Source organism: Neomonachus schauinslandi, chromosome 6, assembly GCF_002201575.2.
Source record: "Neomonachus schauinslandi chromosome 6, ASM220157v2, whole genome shotgun sequence".
Taxonomy (NCBI): Eukaryota; Metazoa; Chordata; class Mammalia; order Carnivora; family Phocidae; genus Neomonachus; species Neomonachus schauinslandi.
Window position 1 is genome coordinate 56134744 of NC_058408.1, and position 24265 is coordinate 56159008.

General features: G+C 33.2%; 1 protein-coding gene across 1 annotated transcript in view; it reads left to right on the forward strand.

Annotated features, from left to right (window-relative positions):
• KIFAP3 (kinesin associated protein 3) overlaps positions 1–24265 on the forward strand; it is a 185583-nt gene that overhangs the window by 129863 nt on the left and 31455 nt on the right. Inside the window, exons 16-18 of the mRNA XM_021682645.2 lie at positions 527–625; positions 6414–6499; positions 19761–19950. Coding sequence (XP_021538320.1) covers positions 527–625; positions 6414–6499; positions 19761–19950 — 375 coding nt within the window. The remainder of the gene's footprint in view (positions 1–526; positions 626–6413; positions 6500–19760; positions 19951–24265) is intronic.

Genomic DNA, 24265 nt, shown 5'->3' on the forward strand with positions numbered 1-24265 from the left:
AAACTAGTGTTGCCATTTCACATTAGGAACATAGAAGTTAATTTAATAATTTCTTTGTACCTGTTGGCAAAATATAGTGAGAATTACAGAGAAGCACTGTTACTGTGTTCTTAAACCAGTCTTGTCCTTCCGTTCTTCCTAAGTACAACCTGATCTTTTAAGACAGTCTCAATTAGTCTGGTTTAAACACAGAGCTGATATAATTTCTCTTTTTCAAAATCTTATTTTTTATCTTTGTTTTTCAAAGTAATTTAACCTATTTAGTTGAACTGTAACCAAAATTACTAAAACTTCTGAAAATATGTGTAAATTTCTTCACTGATCATCATGGAATTTAGAAAAAATACCTAAATAAAGATATAAATTGCATATGCCACCCACGTATTATAAATAATGTAAACTGGTTGTCCTTTACCTGTCTCCTGTCACTTTTAGTTTTCTAATTCTCCACTATTCCAGTCAATGTTTTTCAGTTTTATATATAACTATAGTATTCTTTCATTTGAAGTGTTCTGCTTCCTTTCAGCTCAACAAGAAGATGATGAATTTGTATGTCAGATAATTTACGTATTCTACCAGATGGTTTTCCACCAAGCCACAAGAGATGTCATAATCAAGGAAACACGTATCCTTTTAATGTTTTCAATAGATAATGACATTTCACATACTCAGAAAAAAATGCATCTTTAGGTATTTTTTTCTAGCATATGTTCAAATAATGTAAAAATATCAAGCTTCAAAATAATTTTAGAAGGCAAGATATTTTTCATGGAAGCTGTTGACCCCAAATCAGTATATAGGTAGAATCTTGCAAACAATTCTATTAACTTGTCAGGCTGTGATTCCTAAGAACTTAACATATCAGAACTTCCTTCTCTATTAACTTAAATATCAGATGTTTCTAGGACTTTCCTTAGTACTTTTTCAATCTTACCATATTCACTCTACATGGGAAAATACATCTGTTCCCATGACATCAGCTACCAACTGTCTACTAAGTTTTTAATATCTTCAAAATGTCTTTGAGTCCTAAGCATTTGTTGCTAACTGCCATCTGGATGTCTTCCACCTATCTAAAGAGCATTATAATCAAATAGTCCGAATTTTAAGTTACCTTTTGCCACTTAAAAGCTGCAGGACCTTGGATAAGTTATCAAACCTCCCTTGAGCATAAAATCTTTCATCTATAAAATGGCCATAATATTAAAATGAAAAGAAGACCTCCTGCCTTATATGATTGTTGTTAAGTACTGATGGACTTAAAGTGCCTATAGTTGTTTCCAACAAACGGAGACAGTGATAGTTTATCATTATTACATTCAAAAGGATACTCGATAAGACCAGTATCCTCTCCTGAAAAACAGTCTACCTTCTATATTCATAGTGGATAACAAAAGTACCATCCACCCGGTCTCATAGCTGAACGTTTTGTGTCTACTGTCTCTTTTACTACACATAATCATTCATAATGCAAACATCTGCCAAGTTCTAATCATCTAAGAGATACTGTTAAGTGCTAGATATATAAAAAAGCCAGTCCCTATACTCAAGGAGTTTATAGTCTAATTGGAGAGATAGACAAGTAAATAAGAAATATAAAATTATAATTCAGTGTATTAATGTCATGAAGGTATGTGCATTGGGACAGGAGAGGATATATAACCAAATCTGGGGTTGTCATGAAATGCTGGCAGTGGAAGTGGTATCTTAGCTGAATGTGTGTGTGTGTGTGTGTGTTTTATCATGGTGATCTGCTTGTTTGTGTACAAAAAAAAAAAAAAATTTACTTTTGAACTCCACTCGTAAAGTTCTTCATTACCCATGTGAAAAATCTGAATTTAACTTGACCTTAATCTATTTTTCCAAAGTTCCCCCCTTTAACTCTACAATACACAGTTTTTTCTTAGCACACCACAATTTTTCATCATATCAAACAGGACCCATCTATTGCCTCTTCGTGTGCCTTAGCAGCCTCAAATGCATTTGTTTCTTTCTTAACCTAATAATCTCAGCTCATGAAAGGCGGATTTATAAACCATCTTCTCAGTTAAGCCTTTCTAATGCAGTTAAGCCTCCCTCCTTCCCAGAAAGAACTTTAAATTGTATATTTGTATGCCTGTTTTTACCAAAAGATTTGGAGCTCTTCAAGCTTAAGGACCAGCTTTGTCTTCCTCATCTTTGTCTATCCTCAAAAGTTAACATAGTACCTGGCATGTGGTTAGTACTTGTTTGGTCAGTGAACACATGTGTCTAAAGGTTAATACCCTTTTAAAATTAATACTTTGGGAGACTTTTTTTTTTTTTAAATGATCTGGGTCCTCGCTCAAAACATTTTGCAACTCCTTCAGTGTTATATTCAAAGCCAATGACACATGCTTTAAGTATCATCTTTGGAGGAAATTGCCTTGCTTTTGAGGACAAGATTAATTTCTGGAGCCATATAAAGTCTCCCAAGAGTCAAGTCTGAAGAATAACAAGTCTAACTGAGAAATACTAATTTTGATATGGGCTATCAATATGCAAATACCGTTTTGCCTTAACAGCTACATTAGAGAGATCTTCTTTTATCACAAAGTAATATTTTTAAAATGTGGCTTATAAACTGACTCCCTCAGGAAAATAAATTCCAGTACACTCTTTTCAGCAGTGTTAACATCATTGGAATAAATTCACTTTCCCCAGTGGTGGTCCATGGAACTTTTTTTTTTTATTATTATTAGTTGCTTAATGAAAAAAGGTTCTTTGATAAGTGAGTTGGGAATACACTGAATTAAACAGACTTTCCTGCTACAGGGTCTTCTCGGAAACTTTAATATGCTTTTCTGGGTTGAGCATCTCTGAACATGAAACACATGTTAGTAAACATTAAAGAGAAAGCATAGCTTTCCTAGGTAACTTCTTTGAAAGAGAACCTTTGTTTACATGTCATCACATTGGGTTTTTTCTGAGGATTAAAGAAGAATGAAGTATTTATAGTACATAGTGTGTGCTAGTACATAGGGAATAAGTATGCATAAGTGAATAAGCGTCTCAACCTTGGTCTGTCTGTTTAAAATGTACTCTCAGTACCTTATTATCAAAGGTCACAATATTAAGACAATTTCCATTTGATTTTCCTTCTCAGTGTAACTTTATTTTCTCCCAAGTTCGATTTTTGTTAAACCATTGGAGCTGAAGTGAGTACTTTTTAGTTATTCTGAAGAATATAATATGTTGATAATGGAGGGAATGGGACGTAAAAAATCTGCTGATTTAAAATTTTTACAAAAGCACCAGGAATAGTACTTAGATCTGATGCTTTCATCCATGCCTTAAGATTATAAAGATTGCTAGAGTGCTTTTGCCCAATGTTTTGTTGTTCAAAAACCAGGATTTTTGTTGATGTCAATGACATTTAAATATGTCTTGTCTTTTGTCACATAATTAGAAATTATTATTAAAATAGTTCACCATAATTTTAAGCATTTTGTGATTTTTACTATGACTGATAAATTTTTAAATAAAGATTTATTAAGCAATAAACTTTCTTTTTCCCATTTTTTAAATTTAGAGAATTTGATCAACATTATTTCATTTTTAAATATTTTTTTTAAGATTTTATTTATTTATCAGAGAGACAGAGGCAGGCAGAGGGAGAAGCAGGCCCCTTGCTGAGCAGGGAGCCGGATGCGGGACTCGATCCCAGGACCCTGGGATCATGACCTGAGCCAAAGGCAGACGCTTAACTGACTGAGCCACCCAGGCGTCCCAACATTATTTCATTTTAAACAGAATGAAAGAAACCTGATGTTTGAGATGGCTGGTGTAGACTTATATTAAGTAATAAGAAGTTTGAAATATTTAAAATAGATCTCAGCACAATTCATAGGAATTGAGAATCTGAAATTGAGAACCAGTGCTATCGTAACAATTAATTTTCATACAACCCCAAAAATTGCAGAATGGGAAAATGAGCCAAATTTGACTTGGTCCTTTTAGAGTCCCCCTGAGAATATATCATTCTGTATTTTTTTTCTTTATTTTAAATATATCCTTTTTTTCCCCTCAAGAAAAATAGTAAGTAGCCCTGAGGAGTAGAAGATGTGGGCTAACCTCTGTCTTTGCTACTTGCTGTGAAATTTGATAAAAAATTTTTCGGCATTTTAATCAGTGCTACAAAGAATGTCATTTGCTTGTACACATGTGCTAAAGTTTCTTGGTGGAAACCTGTGGCTTCTGTTTCAAATACAAGTTTAACCAAGACCGACTGTATTAGAGATCATAAGTTTTTCTTCACTGCCTTTTTTAGATTCATTGAGGCTTCTTGATTGATTTGAATTTTCTTTATTCTTCCCTTTTCCCCTACTTATTTGTTATTTATATATTCCATTTCTTTTCTTTTGGGAGTTAAACCCAAATTTCAACATGTATCCTCTCCAATTTTAAAGGACTATATCCTTCTACTTTTAAGTCTAATGTTTCCACTTCCATCTTCCATGTTATTTACTATCTAGTATAATTATTTCACCTCATTTTTATAACATTTTTATAACATTTGAAAATGAATTATTGTTTTAGTTATGCCTTTTAAAAACCAGTGCTTATTTAAGATTTATAATGTGTTGACCTATTCCCTTGTTTACTATTTTTTTTCTTGAATTCCATTTCTCTATTTCTCTGAGTTGATTTTCTTTCATAATTATATTCTCTTATACTGCTAAGTGAGTATCTATGGATAATAAAATATATCTCTATCTGAAAATAGCTAGCATCTTTTCTTTAGTAATAATTTAGCAGAATATGGGGGCACCTGGGTGGCTCAGTTGGTTAAGCGACTGCCTTCAGCTCAGATCATGATCTCAGGGTCCTGGGATCGAGCCCCGCATTGGGCTCCCTGCTCGGCGGGAAGCCTGCTTCTCCCTCTGACCCTCTCCCTGCTTGTGTTCCCTCTCTCGCTGTCTCTCTCTCTGTCAAATAAATAAATAAAATCTTTAAAAAAATAAAAAATAAAAAAAAATAATTTAGCAGAATATGGAGTTTTAGATTGCTAGTTATTTTTCTCAGCAATTGAAAGGTATTTTTCTATTGTCTTCTTTCCTGAATTGATGCCAGTGTGAAGTCTGTAGTCTGCTGATTATTGGTATCTGTCATAAAGTCTGATGACAATTTACTTTTTTTTCCTTTATAAATGACTTTGATTTTTTGCCAGTGAGACCAGAGGAATGTTTGTTTTTTTTAAAGCCAAGTAATTAGAATTTGACTTGGTATTCATCATCCTTGCTTGATTTTTCCAAGTATCAAATGTGATCTTTCAGTATGTAGTTTTTCCCCCCCCCCCCCCATTTCAGGAAAGTTCTCTTGAATTATAGTTTTTAGTTATTTGTTCTGTTTAATTGCTTTGTTGTCTCCTTTGGAATTTCTATTATGTTGGATCTTCTTTGCCTCTCTTCAATATTTGTCATCTTCTAATATTTTCTCTTTTTATTTATTTTTAAATTTTACAAATTTTCTTTCTTTTTACCTTCCATTTCTCTTGGACTTTCATCTGTTGTTTTTGTTTACTCAGATATTACTATAAATTTAGTTTTTATATATCTGAAATGATTCTCACTTTTATTTTTAGTTCTTTTCTGAATTACTTTATTTCTTTGAGTTTTCTAATTTTGATTTATATTGTTCTTTTACATATATTCTATTGTTTTCTTAAATTCTTTCATTTCTTTTTGAAATATTAGGTTATAGCTTCCATTTTTTATGTGAAAATGTCTTATTGTTCTCATAATAACCATATACAAGATATGACTGTGATTCTTTTCTGTTAAAATTTTTGTGTGAAATTGGGGCTCCTGGGTGGCTCAGTCGTTAAGCGTCTGCCTTCGGCTCAGGTCATGATCCCAGGGTCACGGGATCGAGCCCCGCATCGGGCTCCCTGCTCAGCGGGAGGCCTGCTTCTCCCTCTCCCACTCCTCCTGCTTGTGTTTCCTCTCTCGCTGTCTCTCTATCTGTCAGATAAATAAATAAAATCTTAAAAAAAAATTTTTTTGTGTGAAATTAATTTTCCTGAACCTTTAGGTGGGCCAGCATGATCAAGAAAGCTTTATAGCAATACAACTCTAGAGCTCCCTCTTCAGTGATTTTCATGATTTTCATGTTTTCAAAAATAGGGCCTTGTACTTTCTGAGATTTACTGGCTTTATTTTCCTTTATCTATTTTTATTTAGTGTTTTTCTCTTCTTTTTTATTTCTGTTATCCCTGTCTTTTAAACAAATGAAATATTAAATGTTTCTGGTCATCTTTTATTAATGATTCTATTTTAAAATTTGAAGTTAGATTTCATGGCAGCATTTGAATTTAGAGAAATGTGGGATTTTCTTATATGCTTGAATAGCCTCAATCTCAAATGCAATTTGTATCTTTAACCACTTTTATTCAGAGGCTCCAGCATATCTCATAGATCTGATGCATGATAAAAATAATGAAATCCGAAAGGTCTGTGATAATACATTGGATATTATAGCGGTAAGTAATTTTTCTTCTTATGCAAAGTGTAATAATAGTCTTCATTTGGGAGAAAGGAAGACTTTGTACATCTGTTTAGAACTTTGCATTTCATGTAAATGCAAACTTGTATTTTGGTAAATCTCTGAAAATACAGTGATACTAAATTCATGTTTTAAACATTAAGATCTTTGGCTTTCAAATTTTTAAGTTTAGGCTCCTTAAGGTTTTATACATATTCAGAGTTTTAGCTTTTGTCTACATGTCATCTCAGAATCATCTGTTTTGCAGAGAAATTATTGCATAGGAGCAGGGGTTTGATGAGAATTCCTACCAAAACTCAACACAGTCAGTTTTATAATTTGGCCATTAAACTTTTTTGATAAGTCAATTATTATTTCAGTGATTTGATTTTTGTCATATGCATATACTTGTTTTGTAAGTTGCTTTGGAATGGAATGATGAAACATACAAAAATAATGTTATTCATGACTGTAGAACTCTTTATTTTTTTAATATTTTATTTATCTATTTGAGAGAGAGAGAGCACAAGCAGGGGAAGCAGCAGAGGGAGAGGGAGAAGCAGACTCCCCACTGAGCAGGGAGCCTGACCCATGGCTCAATTCCAGGACCCTGAGATCATGACCTGAGCAGAAGGCAGATGCTTAACCGACTGAGCCACCCAGGCACCCTCTGTAGAACTTTTTAAAGGACATATAACTGAAGGAATATAATCAGAAGGGTTATCTGAGTCCTGGATTAGAAACACGTTCTCTGTGCACACTTTTCTTCAGAAATCATGCTCATGCTGCCCACCACAGTCTTCTGCCTACATTTGGGCCTTGCACCTGGGATATGCCATATACTAGATTACTTTAAATGTTTTTTCACTTATGGCATATACTGCTGCACAAACTTGCTTGCTTCCTTCTTTTAACTGGATTAATACTTTTTATTTTGACTCACCTAAAAAGCTTCTTGAATATAGCCTATTCAGTAGTTTTCAAAGTTTAACTTAAGCTTTTTAAAGGATCAGAATAACATTTTAAAAAATCAGTTAACAACTTTATTAGAAATCCTCTAAGTTGGCATTTGTGCTAGTGATTTCATTATGAAATCAGACAATCACTATCAGGTACCTTCTCAGTTTCCTGCATTTTATTTCAGAAATTGATCTTATTTGATATCATCTGCGTTTTGGATTTGACTGAGTATATCATTACTGGTTTAAACGTTTTTTTTTTTCCTTAGAGAGCACATGTGTGCAGTGGGGGAGAAACAGAGGGGGGGGGAGAGAGCAAGAATCTTAAGCAGGCTCCATGCCCAGTGAGGAGCCCAATGCAGGGCTCGATCTCACAACCCTGAGACCATAACCTGAGCTGAAATCAAGAGTCAGACACTCAACCAACTGAGCCACCCAGGTGCCCCTATCATTACTGGTTTAAAACTAAATGAGTATGTTGGCATTTTGGCTTTGATCTCTAAATTAAAATAAGGAAATTTTACATGTTAAATTCTTACTCCAGTAAGATGTTTCATACATGTAGGCCCCTGGTCACAGGGCTTATAAATAGAGAATATTTATTACTCCTAGAGAATAATTTCATGGCTCATATACTATTTTCTTTTTTTTTTAAGATTTATTTATTTATTTTAGAGGGGAGGGGCAAAGGGAGAGGGGGAAAGAATCCCAAGCAGACTCCCTGCTGAGCGTGGAGCCCAACCCATGGCTCAATCCCAGGACCCTGAGATCACAATCTGAGCTGAAATCAAGAGTCGGACACTTATCTGACTGAGCCAGCCAGGTGCCCCTCATATACTATTTTCTAGTAGATTACTAATGTCAATGTTGTATATAAAGTATATAGTATAAGAATAAAAAACTTTTTAAAGTTCTGTTTGTGATTATCTTACCTTAAGCAATGAGGAAAGGAAAAAAGATGTCAGTTTGTTACGGATAGCTTTTAGCATACTTTTAAAATTACCTTCTTGTTTGAGAAAAGGTAGATGGAAGGCAATAATGTTTAGATTTACATATTAGATATGTTTGGTTTAGAACGTAAATTAGTGATAGTTCCAAAATGCCAGCTCAGTCTTATTATAAAAATATTTAGAATAAAATAAGATAAAAAAATTTTACTCCCAATTATTTTTAAACTCTGAGCTAAAGTCTCTCATCTTAAACAGTAATTTTCCCCACCCTGTGTCTACCTATTTTTTCTAGATGGCCATCCTAGCGCCCTCTCTCTCTCTCTCTCTAGAACCAGTGTTTTGAAAAACTTGTCTACATATTACTTCCTTCACTTCATTTCCCCTCATCCTCCTTTCAACCTATACCAATTTTGGCTTCTGCCTCTATTATTGCACTGATATGGTTCTCACTAAAGTCACCCTGGCCTTCATTTTTCTAAATCCAGTGAGCATTTTTAATCTTCATTTTACTTTGTTGATCTTACCATCCTTAAAGGAATTTATAAATCCTGATCAGAGTTAAAGTGTAAACAAAGAAAATTATTTAGGTAATTATTTTTTACAAAGAACCTTGTTGATAAGATCTTCAAAGAAGAATAATCAGCAAAATGAAACTGGTGATATATGGCTCCCTAAGCTGCTATCTGATCACTTGACTTAGTATTAAAAAAATTTGAACAAGGAATCTGAAGGTTCACCTAATCTCTCTATGACTGTCCACATGAGACTTAACAAAGTAAGTGCTTGATATGATGCCAAGTAATTTTGGAGTTTCATTTCACGCATTGGAAAACTTTAGTCTGACAAGATATTTAGAAATAATAAACTTATTAAATACAATATTTAAAGATATTCATGTTTGAATTATGTGATTTAAAAGTCCTGCTGTGCTACCCAACTGAGTCATATTCATAGATAAGTTTCTTACATGACATGAGTCATATTCATAGATAAGTTTCTTACATGGGTTGTAAAACATTTAATTTATTTTATTAAGGACATACTGTGTTAAAACACTGAGACACAGGGAATACAAAACTCAACCACACAAAGTCCCTAGAATGTAAAGTTTACATTCTAGACTTTAGAAAATACCAGGATACTGTCTTCTAGACTTGAGCTTGCCGTCCAGGAGCAGTACTGCTCTATGGTCCTATCAGTAGATGTTCTGTACAAATGGCACATTGTATCTATAAGGTATTTATGGGGAAAGGGACAGCTGATAGAAGGGCTAGAAACATCCCACATTCTGCTGGAAGAATGTTTCTTTACCTTTATGCTGTTATACACTTATGAGTGTCAAGGCCTGGTTCCGTTTTAGCTTGATAGTAAGGAACGGCACCATTGGGAGCAGCTTCTTCCCAAAACTTTTTCTCCAATTCTCAGTTGGGTAGGGTTTTTTATCTTATTTTCAACTTTTGGCTTCTATAACATGGCAAGTTGGTCTAACAGAGTATTGCATCTAGAATACAACTGATTCTAGTTCTCTCACCTGCTGAATAATCTCAGACAATTTATAACTTTTTGAAGATTCAGTATACAATGATGTTTCTGAGGATTAGAGAGTTATTGTTAGTTAGGGTTAGAGAAAATATGAAGCATCTACCACATGATGGTCACTAGAACTAGTTTTATTCAAACTAGACCAAAACTCAGACCTTGTTGGGAAGTTCATATGTTGATTACATATCTGGACCAACATTTTCTTTCCTTGGTACAATTAATTATCTACATTATTTTCTGATCATTTAAATTTTTTAAATGGTATTAGAAGATAATCTGTTCACTGTTTGGATTTAACTATGGAAAGTTATTTGGAGTATTATTTTGGCCAGACATATTACTATTTACAGTTTACTTTAAAATTATTCTGCAAAATGGCTGAATTTGGCATTTTAAAACTCCATGTCAGAGCAATTCTAAATAGGGTAATTAACTGAAAGGCCTTGATTAGGACAGTGTGGTAAACAGGAATCTGCCTTTTCTAGTGTAGAAGTGCTTCATCTGTTAAATTACTCATGTTCTGAATCTGCGGTGACTTATTTTAATTTGGACTCAATTTATCCACTAACCTCAGACCAGAGTTATACTCCTACCTTGCTAGGCCTCCTTATTTGGGAGAAATTTGAGGAGTGGGCCCCTTTAATGCATTAGTAAAATGACAGCTTCTCAGGTTCACTTGGGACATGACATAGCTGCCAGTCCGGTTCTTTGAGCTCAGACTCTATTACTGATCATGACTCAGGGTGCTATTTGCTTGTCCTGAATCTTTTTCAAGAGTAAAACAAGAGGAAATTGATTTAATTCGAAACAGGAGAAATTTTGATTAGACACAGCAAAGATGATGAAGCACTAGAAATAAGTTGTCAAGGGAGAATGTAAAGCCTCTGTCCAGTTAGCATTAGTAATAACTAAATATCCAACTTTCTGAAATAGTTAGAAACCTGCCTAGAATGGAGTGGATGATCTCTTAAGATTCTTTTTACCGCTGGACTTTGATATCTAGTATTCTCAGCATGACTGTGTACTCTAATAATAATAAATTTAAAAAAGAGCTAATGAGAATATTTGTAGCTTAAGACAATTTAAGAAAGCAAACTTCTTTTTTATTCAAGACAGCATAGAATAATAAGAAACATTTAGATACTTTGCAAGCCTTAGGGAAATATGCCTTCTGCAGTAAAGAACTTGTCCCCCAAATTATGGAAATGTTACATTAGTGATGATTTGTTTAATGTGTCTGGGCCCAAGCTCTCAATTGGTGACTTGAAACAGATGTGTGGTAGTAGTACTCTTTGTACCCTAGAGGATTATATGGTGATGCGGTCTCTATGGACTTCATCAGCAAGTTGTCACCTGTCTGACTAGGCCTTACGTGTAGCTCTGGGAGGCAGGGATTGGAGTAGATGCAGAGAGGAGTGGCAAGAGAAGGAGAGAGGAGCCTAGGTTCTTAGTCTTCCAAGGGGATATATGGCAGTTGATTGTTGTCTCTTCTCCTCCAAGCCTTGGGAATCCTGAAGGGAAGAACAGAATCCTCTAATCAGAGAGAGCTTCTAAAAACCCAATTAGATTTTTATCCTTCAGTATTTCCTCAACTTTGCATGAAGTATTTGATAACCTCATAAATTCTTCCCCAGTTGGTAAACAAATTCCTCCACTGACATTACTGGGTTGTAAAACATTTATTTTATTAAGGACATACTGTGTTAAAACACTGAGACACAGGGAATACAAAACTCAACAACACAAAGTCCCTAGAATGTAAAGTTTACATTCTAGACTTTAGAAAATACCAGGATACTGTCATCTAGACTTGAGCTTGCCATCCAGGAGCAGTACTGCTCTATGGTCCTATCAGTAGATGTTCTGTACAAATGGCACATTGTATCTATAAGTTATTTATGGGGAAAGGGACGTACCTAGGTTTTCTGGTAAAAGAGTGATGTCTGTTGTCTTTCTAACTAGGCACAGGCTATGTGATTTGATACTAACACAGGTTTGTGTCACAGATTTTGAATGGCTGCCCTTTTTTTTTTTTTTAGTAAATCTAGTTATGATCATGGGCAGATTGTGTATATTTTAATAACCTGGAATTAATACTAGTTTTAGTATTTTAAACTTGGAAAGCAAGGCGCTATCTTTATTCCTGGATAGTCAAAATTATATTTAATCGACTGGTGTTTTGGAATGAGATAAACCAGTGTAGGTTTACTATAACATTTAAGACATCAGTTGGTATGGTCCCCACAAAAGTTACCAGACAAGCCTGTGTCCTACAGAAGTTAATTAATCTTACCAGCAAGGGAAAGCACTTTAAAAAGATGTCTTGTAACATCTTAGAAAGGGAAGTTATAGAGAAACTTTCATAGGATTGGATTAGGGTTAACATTAGAACTCAGATTATTTTGGGACAGGCTTTCAAAAGCAGAGAATGGGTGGGGATTGGGTAAAATGGTAGATGGCAGTCAGTTTTAACTGGCTTACAGGTTGGGCACAGGCAGAGAGCAGAGACTTTTAGGTGAGTTGTTGACAGAAAACTACTGAGGTGTTCTTTCCAGAGCAGATGGTGTTGGTTCTTGCTTGTTTTATAGTCTTGGTACCAATTTTCATTGCTCAGGCTTATAAGTTAGATTTTTCTCAATTCTATACAATCAAATTGGGTTTAGAGAGATGAATTTGGTTAGCCCTCTTCTGGAGTTCATTTTGATACTGTGTAAACCTGAAAGACAGAAATTTAGGATATTCTTCTAGCTTGTTAGAATATAGAATATATATGTATATATATATTTGATATGAATGTGATCATATGTATATGTATTCCTTGCTAGTTTTATGCATGTTGCTTTATTGGTTTTTTTAATTGGCAATAGTTGGATTTGAAAGAATCCAAGCATAGTACAAAAGATAAAAATCAAGATTTCTTACTTAAATAAATTTCATTTAGTTCTATCTTTAACTTTGTGTCCCTACTGAACATGAGATTTGAAATGATATTGCACAGATGAGCCTCCTCAGCACTTTAAGCAGAGGTTGAAGAGATAATTATATTTGAGGTCTGGTTAGAAAATGTCATAGTCAAGACTACAGGACAAAACTTGGGATAGTACTGTTGGGAAATAGGTAGTATGTGCATAAAAGTCAACAACTCTGTTAGGTATGTGTAAACACAATTATGTGTATATCTATATTTACTTATCCTGTACATACCATCAGATAAGTTTTTCTAAGCTATAAAAAGGCATCTTTTTAGCAGCTATTACCTTAACCTTAATGAGCAACTAAATTACTCTAGATCTGCTTTAATTTAATATGAAGGAGTATATTAAATAAACCATATTACATTCTCAATTAGGGGGCTGTCACATTAAAGGAGAAAGGAAAATCTGTTTTCTATCAGTTATGTTAGAACACAAAGCAGATCTATGTAGCTCTATGTTATCCTATAGTGTGTTAATCAGATACAAGGTGTGACGGAAGCCAGTTACAAAGAGTTCTCCTGATAGTGAACAGGCTCTGATAATAGGCTGGTTAAGGCTTCACAATGTTTCTGTGGTTAAGTAGTAAACAAAATGATGTAGGACTTCAAAAAGGATGGCACATTCCATTTAAAATCAAACCATAAGTCTTTCATGACACTTTAGTTTTTATAGAAACTAAGTGCTTAAGATCATGTCAGGAGCTGAGAAGAGAAAATAAAAAACAAAGCATGTGTACCTTTAAATACAAGACAGACTCGAGTCTCAAAGCAAGGATATCAGGGTACCCTTGTTGTAAAAAGAAGCATTTCAAAAATGAAGAAAAAGCAACTATATTCCTGGAGGATTTCCACAATGGCTTGATAAGTTTTTATGACATATCTTGGCTGTGGTTGAGCTATGACATCCCTGACAATGGGGGGAAGGGGTGTTTAAGAGAGAAAGAGAGATTTGGGGGAGAAGGGTTAGAGAGAACAGATTTTAATTGATATATGTTGACTTTGTTAAATTTTTGACACTGGATATTCTTTTAGAGTTGCTATTTAATTTTTTAAAATAAACTCCTTAGACTGCCGGTATTCTTCAGTTTTGGGGGATAATTATTTCAACAGCTTTATGAAATAATGGTATTAATCATAGATTTTTATTTATAGAATGTTAGAACTTCAGTAAATCTTAATTTGTTTCATTTTAGAAATGAAGAATCTGAGACCAAAAGGTATTAAAATACTGTAGAAGTTTGCTTATTTCTATTAGTATCAGAGCTAAACACAGAACCCAGGCCTCCTAACTCCTAATCCAATGTTCTTTGAACTATACCTTACCATAATATCATTAATACCTATAAATTCAGACTCTGAGACACAAAGAAACTGCCTTTGCCATGGCTGCTAAACTATACTCATTGTGGATAAAGAAGATAGTTGAGGCATGATAAAGCTTTTACTGATTTTCACTAAAATGGAAGAGAAAGGAGAAAAAAAAAAAAAGTGGGAGGAGGTCACGGGAGAGGAGCACACATAGAAACCAGAGCTGGGGAAGAGTTACATGTAGTAGGTTGTTAACATGATTTTAGGAAAGTAGATCTTCATTTTGAGATTGTCTTTTTTACATTTTTAGTCTTAAAATAGTCTTTTCTAGACAAATAATAGTAGGTGGCAGTTGATTTACATTTAGCATCAGTCCCCCAAATTTGTTTTTCAAACGTTCCCAAAATCTAAAACTCTTGGGACCACTGTCCCAGCCTATTAATTTAGTACTAAGTAGACTCTCAACAGCCATAAGCTAAAATATTTCATATTCAAGAAACCTGGAACATAAAAATCAGTGTTTCAGAAACATAAAGATCAAAAGCCAGCATTGCATAGTGAAACAGTACTATCTCATTTGATTTTCACTAATGTTTACTACAAAGGAAAAGAAGTCAATTATTTAAACCAATATTGTGTTCCTCATAACATACTTCATTCCAAAGTGCTATATTTGGTAAACATTCAAACCTGAAGCTGTATTATCACAACCTAGAGGAAATTTTTATGGCACAAGTACAATATATTAATAATGTTTCATACTTAGGTTCTAAATCTTAAAAATACATATTTTAAAATATTTCCTAAAGTTAGCAATTACTATTGGAATTAAGAAAGTCGTTGAAAATCAATAGGATATATACAGTATTTATTATGAGTCTAACTAGGTAATAGTATGGGTATTTTTTCTACAGTTTTTAGCTTTCAATAGTGAAATAGTTTTACAGTTATAAATATTTTCAAAAAGTCTTGTTGTAACTGCTTGAGACTTTAAGGCCATAATACTGGTTGGTCAAGGTTTTTTTGCCATTTTCTTTGCTATGATCTATAACAACAAGCCACACATACTTACTAAATCTTAAGATTACCTCTCATGAAAACTCCTCTTGTCATTGTTGTGGATTCACTATAGTAGGAATCTGTAATCTTTGGATCATCTGCAAAACATAATTTTCTATATCCTACATGATTACGCAGCTTGGTGAAGAGTAACATATTTTTTCTACTATTTCCTGAAGGAGAAACTGTTGTTGTTTTCTGAAGAGCTAAGCAGGCAGCCATAGTGTTTTCATTGTGATCCTGTAAACAGTAATGTACACATTAATCATTACGTTAGTCATAGAACATTAAACCTATAGTTTTATAGTACAAAAATACTTAAAAATTAGAATAAAATTATTTTTTTAAAAGGGCAGTACAGGGATGCCTGGGTGGCTCAGTCATTAAACATCTGCCTTGGGCTCAGGTCATGATCCCAGGGTCCTGGGATCGAGCCCCATATCGGGCTCCCTGCTTGGCAGGAAGCCTGCTTCTCCCTCACCACTCCCCCTGCTTGTGCTTCTGCTCTCACTCTCTCTCTCTCTCTGTCAAATATATAAATAAATAAAATCTTAAAAAAAGAAGGGGGGGGGCAGTACAGTCTGCATCATTGCTACTATACTTTTTGGCCTTGTAATGTTAAGATATGCCTTGGTTCTATGAATTTATTCAGTTATAAACTGATCCAAAAAAAATGGTAAAAACTTTAAAGGAATTCAGATTGCATAAAGGTAGTCTAATTACATTTAGTGCTAGGTCTGTGCTAACTCACTGCCTTGGAAAATCAGCTTCCCCAAGACACTAATAAATCAAGCTTTAGTGTCAAAAGTTAGCCATGGATGCTCATGGATTTTTTGGTTTGTGTGTTTGGACTTCTGTCAAATGGATGGTCTCTTTTTAAAATCTAAGCCTTGTATGTGTACGTTCATTAGTAAGAACATTGCTGTAAGCTTGAAGGGTGATGAGAAAGCTTAAGATTGAAGAAAATAGCATCTTTGTTACACATTTCTACATTTATTACTGTATTTTTATTATTAGAATAGTAAAATCTTATGAGAAGCATGTAAGATAGTAATGCCCAGAATAAGCATGATTTTTTTTTCTTTGTGCAGAGCATTACTCACTAGGCTAAATAGATTTTATGGATATGTGATTTAAAGATTTTTTTAATGCTTTTGAGATTTTATTTATTTATTTATTAGAAGAGAGAGAGCACTCGAGTGTGTGCTAGTGTGAGCAGAGAAGGTGGAGAATCCCAAGCAGATTCTGCGCTGAGCATGAGCCAGACACGGGGGCTTGATCTCACAACCCTGGACTATGACCTGAACTGAAAGGAAGAGTCGGATGCTTAACTGACTGAGCCACCCAGGCACCCCGATTTACTTTTAAAATTATACCTATTTCTGTAACATTTCACAAATATTAGTAAGAAGCAAGTTTTACTCTCAGTGGAATAGCAAACCCCATCTTTTCTATGTTTTGAGCACTTGACTGGGTTTTATCTTCTGTTCTTACACTAGGAATCCATATGCTTGAACCTAAATGATAATAAAACAATCAAGTCATATGTTTTTCTGTCATCTTTCTTGAATACTTCTTCATTCAGATAATCAGATTTAAAATTTGTCTACCAAAATAAAAAGTTTGTTTCATACCTCTTGCCAAGTGAAACAAGCTAGTATTCACAAAAGAAACAATACCTATCAAATTAGTTCCAGTATTTAATGTAGATTTAATAGGATTTCTGGTATTATAAGCATATTCTGGATATTATAAGGCATATTATAAGGCATATATTGGTGACCTGTAACTAACTTATCTTTAAGGAAAAAAGTCAATTAGTATGGAGAATTTCTTGCCCCAAGTACCATTTACTTGTTGTGTATGCATTATTTTTTTTATCTTAACGGATAAGTTCATCTTTTTCTTCTCTAAGTGTATATGATCAATTCTTCTTAAATTATCTAGCCACTTCTAATATGACAGTAATACATTTGTGTAGCCAACTTTGCAGCTAACACATACACTATGCCACACAGAGAACTAAAAAGTATACTTGCGAAGTCATGCATTTTAAAGAGGTTCAAAATTATATTTAGCATTTGGGCAAAATTACTTTAAAACTAATCACAGTGCTCATATTGCATAATTAGCACCACTTAGTCTTACATCTAGTTTTGGAAACCCAAAGTGAACCATTCAGATCTGTAGCCAATGAAACTACTTGTAACAACATCTCTGTGCTATTATCTTTTTAATTCTCTCTTTCCCTTACACCCTCCCATGTGCAGCCAGGTCAGACCGAACATGACTGAGAATACCATGTGTTGTAAAATAAACTTACCAGACCAGAAGCTACTTCCTCTCAAATCACTGCTTTGTCAACAATTCAACACATTCGTAGAACCTTAGAGCTGAAAGGTGACCTTGGAGCTCATTTATTATATTCTCATTACTAAAGAATCCATTCTGCAGTGACCCTGACAAATATTCATTTGTCCTGTGTTTAATTACCTTTTCCACATTGCTAGCCCAAGGTTTACAATGCTGTGATAGCCACAGCTAGCTGTGTGCACTTAAGTTAATTCAGTGTTCCAGGCCTCGTTTTCTCATTTATAACATGACAATAATTATAGTGCTTAATTCAGAGAGCTGTCACTTCAGTTAATTAACAGTAATGGCTAACATTAAGTGTTTTCAATATGGGTTTTCTAAATGCTTTATATGTATTATCTCATTTTATCAGAACAACTTATGTGTAATCAGTAAATGGATGATTATGTAAATTATCATCATATCTGTTCACTGTAAGCGTACCAACAAGATGGGATTTGGTTTTAGCATTTATTGTTTATATCTAAATTGTCAATTTCAAATATAGGTTAAAATTGTAGATGTAACTTGGAATAAAAAAAAACTCTTTGGGGGCACCAGGCTGGCTCAGTCAGTTAAGTGTCCAACTCTTGGTTTTAGCTCAGGTGGGGATCTCGTGGGTCCTGAGGTTGAGCACCGCCTTGGACTCCAAGTGCTGAGAGGGGAGTCTGCTTGAAAATTCTCTCCCTCTGCCCCTCTCCCCACTCTCGCAGGCATGCACGTGCTCTCTTTTTCTCTAAAATAAATAAATCTTTAAAAAAAAAAAACCTCAGTGATTTAAATATTGAAATTATAACAGCTGGATTAGTAAATGTTTATTATTTTAAAAATAAAATGCAATAATGTTTATAATCTGTCTTTTATACAATTAAATTTTAAACAATTATATCAGGAAATAGATTGAGAACTAATAGGAATGTTAATATTTAACTATTAAAAAAAGAAAGCTTAATAATTTGGCAGCAAAACTGCCATTAGTAGTATCATAGCCAAAAAAATTTTCTACTTCCCCCTCAGTCAAAAAGGGGCATCTATTATAGTTTCAAAGATGTACAGTATAGAACACACAGTCTGACAGCTGATACTGCTAAGAGATTTATCGATAATGTGAAACTTCTAAAATTTAACAAGTAAAATTTTAACAAGATAATAATAAAGTTACATTCTTATAAAATTTTAGACTTATTCTTACATCCCAGAAATTCCTTCTGTGATGACAGTTTTTTACTTTGAGCCTCAGCTTTGAATGAAAATTGCTCAGAATTTAACTAAAATGTGTATTTGATCCATCTGTTAATTACCATGATCATCTTGACTATGGGAGGACAGTACTATTGCCTGGCACGTTTCCAACTCCTTTCTAGATAACTAAAAAATGTTACAGATGTGACAGAGGAATTTAAATCTAGGATCCTAGAGTTAGAATGACAAGAAATACCTTGAAATCTCTTTTTTTTTAATCTATGCCGTCAGTGGTACTGTCCATTAATTGTTAAGTGAATACACTAGTCAGAAGTAGCCACAATCTGTGGCAAAAGTCGAGAGCTAGATAGGTTCAGCTGTAGCTAACAGTAACTTGCCAAAAAGTCCTTCAGAAATGTTCACCAAGGGCATTCTCTGTGAACAGGTATTAGAGATACAGCAGTAAAGAAGTCACAATCTTGCTCCTCAGGAGTTCATGATTGGAGGAGGAAATAGACATTTAAAGAAGTAATTATGAATAAGATAATGTTATTTTATCCTTTTAGAATTTGTTTAGAATTCAATTTAATATTTAATATATAATTTAATATAATAAATGTGTTTTCCCTGGTAAACCATTTCAGTAGTTAGGAGACATACCTTTCTTTCCTACTGAAAAGTGTTTATCTCAAAAGAGATGTAGTGAAAGATGTCATTTTAATGCTTAACCACCTATCATTAGTGCTGCAAGTAATTATAGCCACAAATTTCTTTGAGAGTTGAAGTCTGATTGCTTACCTAAATTCTGAACTGGTATTTCTAATGTTCCCTTTGACCCAAACAAAGAACCTCCAAATTAGTACTATTATCTGAGGGCCAAGGTAGTTCCTTTATAAGCTTACATAATAATACTTGACTATTTGTTTTCAATAGGAATATGATGAAGAATGGGCTAAGAAAATTCAGAGTGAAAAGTTTCGCTGGCATAACTCTCAGTGGCTAGAGATGGTAGAGAGCCGTCAGATGGATGAGAGTGAGCAGTACTTGTATGGTGATGATCGAATTGAGCCATACATCCATGAAGGGGATATTCTTGAAAGACCTGACCTTTTCTATAACTCAGGTAAGATGATAACCAAAACAAAATTAAACAGTTTGTGTGCTATCAATAGGGATTTTGGTCGACCAACCTTCCTCATTCCCAAGCTTTGGAAGTACTTCTTGTAGTATATAAATGGACTTCTGCAAATGATTTCAGAATTACCATCCATACACACCATGCAAACCTATTAACTCACCATTTTTTTTTTTCCAAGTTAGTCTTTGATGTGATCTCCATAAAAAAAGGTTGTACCCAGGAAAATCAATTACTCTTAGTTTATTACTTTCTAGAATGTATAACTTAAAATGACATCCTCAAGGTTTCTGACTTCTGTTTGAAAACATGATATTCATTTTTCTCTATTTGGGATTTATTTAAATGTATAACTTAACTAATTTATGTTTTGTTTTCCAATGTATTTCATTTTGCCATGGCTTTGCTTTAATTTCGAACTAGTAAACTGTACTTGGTTGGGAAGATTCAGACACTTTACAGCAATAGTTTTATCCTTCTAACTCTGCTAGTGTTTTCAGGGTAAAATTTAATTTTTACATAAATCATACATATATTATAACTGTTGATTCTGCCATACTGCCTTTTTCCAAGGATGAGTTTGGCACAAAGATTGGTAAGTTTCTGCATATTCTGGCTTTCAAAGTGTTGCACTGTTGCCAATATTAATATTACTTCATTTAACTCATTTAGTTGAGAGGAAGAAAAGGATTTCTAATTAAGATCTGTAGCAGGTTGGATATGAAAAGCATTAAGATATTATGTCTGAATTAATGGCTTCTTTTTCCCCCTGCTATATATTCATTCACACTTTGTTTTCATAACTTTGTTTTGTGCAAATTGCCCATAAACACTGTATTATTTTTATACTTGATATAGATACTAGAATCTTGGAAAATTGATACTTTACTTTAAAAATTAAATGGATATCTTCCTAACTGAACTTTACAGTAGTTATGAAATACTGTCTTGTGTTTCAAACCAGATGGAGTAGATCATTAATTTCAGCCAACCAGAATGTCTTGGTTCAGTAATGGCAAGCAGCTGTTCCTTACATACTCAGATATTCATGAAGTAAAATAATGTAAAATATATATGATATGAATTTTTTTATTAACAGGAATCAGAATTCTATGGAATCAGGTTTCTTGCTTTGAAGATTGATAGCTACTTTTCAGTGTGAATCAATTACTAGTTTCCAAAACTGAATAAAACTTTTAACCATCTCAGTATTCAGCTTTGTTGTTTTAATATGATTAGAACTTCAGAACAAATTTCTAAAAAATTATACCACATTCCCAGAATTAATTCACTTAGGTTAACCTCTTAAAATGAAAATCATAAACATTTTTCTGAGATATTTTATAATTAAAATGTACAACTTATGCTTTTGTGAGAGATCTGAATTATATATATTTTTTATATATCAAAATTTAGAAGCAGCCACAGCTGATGGAAAAATAAATAAATTTAAGCATTTGAAGAGTGGAATATTATCATTAGATATCCTCATATTTTTTTTTAATCTCTGTAGACTGATGTTATAGGAGACATTTTTCAGTGGAAGTTACATTGCTATTCGTTTAATAAAGATAAAGGTCTCATATCAAGCCATCTGTATTATTTTAGTTTATTAATTATTTTACCTAGTTCATTTTCCATGAATAATTCAACTAAATGAATCTTTGTGGTATCTCTTAATATGTGTCATGGAAATCTAGATAATAGCAGCCTCTTGTCTTTCACTGTGTGCAGTTGCATCTTCAGAAACACCAGAGAAATTTGTAAAACTGCAGATTTGTTTGAACACTTGAACCATCTTATTTAAGTCCCTGGTCCCCATGAAACTGTAGGCTGCTTCTGATAAGAGCAGCCTTAGTAGCTTTTCAGCCACAGAAGTTAAGATAAATGGCCCGTGATTCCTTGGGTCTTATCTTTTATGTTAAAATGAAATAACATTTGTTGCTTCCTAGTCATCAGTATTGCCCTCTATATTTTCAAACTGTTAAATATGTCAAAATATATGATTCTCTCTTGCTTTCATTTTTAAAAAGGATCTTAGTATTGTCATATGAAAATAAGAATCTAGTATCTCCTTTAGTTACAGTATTTTTTTCCTTAGAGTCTAAAATTATTGTGATTGTAGTCACTGAGTAATTTCCTGTTGCATCATAAAAATGATGCTATTTGCTTTAAACATGTTTACCCACAGAGGAAGTGTAATTTATAAAGCTGTATTGCTACTACATATTTCTAAATGACTTTACTTTTTTGTTGTTTTTTCATCACCTTGCTGAATGTTCTTATTCTTAGCATTTAATATGTAAATACATTTCTGGAATATGAAGCTTACAGTGCTTTGTTTCTGTCTCAGGATTATTGTAAAACCATAGTTTTCATTTACCTATATGTTTCTCTGATATCTCTTATTAGGTGTAGCCCAGTAAATTATGATTTTTCTATTTTAGTAATTTCTTTTGCTCATTTTCTTCATTATTAATATCTATTTTCTCCCACAAGTCACAATTTCACCTTTGGCTAGTTCACTAAAGAGCCCAATATTATGTTTTCATTTAACTTAAAAAAAAAAAGTTTATTTCAGTAACAATGTATATAAGAAGATACTGAGTTTTTGTATTTTTTGCCTTTATTCACAATGTCTATAAGCCAGTTTTTTAACTGACTTGCAAAAATCAGAAGGTTGATAAATTACCTGTGCTCACAATAAATTTACTTTGATTTCATTCATGCTCCAGTATATACCCCATTTTACTCATTACCATATTTATCATCATTACTGGGAGCACCTCAGAAAGGTGTATTGTATAACTATGGTCTAAAAGGTTTCATATAATTTAATAACCTAAATGTTTATAATGCTCTGCAGCTTACAGAGTGCTCTGGTGTATATCATCTCTGTCTTCTGTTTGTTCTCTGGTAGTTTAAATGTTCCATGAAATTCTTTGGTTCGTTGCTGCTATCAAGGTTAGAGTAGGAGCTTTAGAAGGACACTCTTAGATTTACCTAGACTTTATAGTCAAGAATATACGATTCCTTTTTATTACTTCTATAAAAGAATTAACTTTGGATGCAGAATGCTAAGAAACAGATAATTCCAAAGAAGTGAGGTGTTTGAGTTGAGGATTTAATTAAGGTGTAATTTAACTTTTATTCCTCATTCTAGTAAAAGGATTGTTCATATAGCAGAGCTGCCTAAATTTTGTCAAGACATTATAAAGGACACACTAGAAGCTATAGTTTACTGAATGAATTGCTGTGCTCTCAGATTATTAAAAATTAATTTCAGAAGATTAAATTTACTCTTTCTTACTTACATAATGTCAGGTTTATTATATTATCCTAATTGTATTCTAGGTTTATAACATTGCTGGCTGAATTTTTAAACTTAGACATTTTTAGTTTGATCTCTTTTTCATGAGCTCCTAGTTTGTAGTTCTCTGTATTCCCTTTATCCTTTTGCTACTCATTTTCCCTTTGAAAACAATGGGAGCTCTGAATCAAAATGAAGATTTTGAGAAATTGACAACAGTTTTTCATTTAATTTCTTCTTAATCTGGCTTAACATTAGGTCATTGAAATTTCATGTATAAACTTTTAAACTATAATTCACGTATCTTTTTATTTGGTTGTATTTATTTTCTGGATGTTAGAAGCTTTTATGCTACTGGCATGCTGAATATCTTTGTATTCACTTTCAAAGTGTGATAAATATTTTATTTTGTCACTTTACTTAGTTGTGTTCCTCTGAAAGTGGCAGATTTCTTAAATTTTGATCTTCAGTTATTTGGTTTTAATTTAACAGAGGAACTATTGATTTTTGTGGTCTTAACCTTGTTAATTTTAGCCACACTCCTAAGAACTCTTCAATTCATGTAAAATATTATTCTAACTGCTTAACTCTCAATCTATTGTGTCTTGGCATTTCCCATAATTTCATTTTTTGTAACTTTTTGGTGTTTTGCTGGTCTTTTGATTTATCAACTTTTTGAAGACATGGAAACTGGACTAAATATTAGAAACTTTTAAGGTACCTCTTAAGTATTTAAAATTTACTAAAGAAATAAGAGAAATACCGAAGATATTCATTAGCAATTCAACAATTATATAATAATACAAATCTTTAGTGTACAATATGTAACAAATAAGTGGTACAGGAGTCATATGGAAATACAAATCACCTCACTTATTCACTTGCCAACACTATTACTTAATTTTACCATTCACTTGATTTGTAATAATAATAACTTTCTTTATTCCTCAAATAGATTTTATCATTAATTGCTACCTATCTTTCAAGACTCAA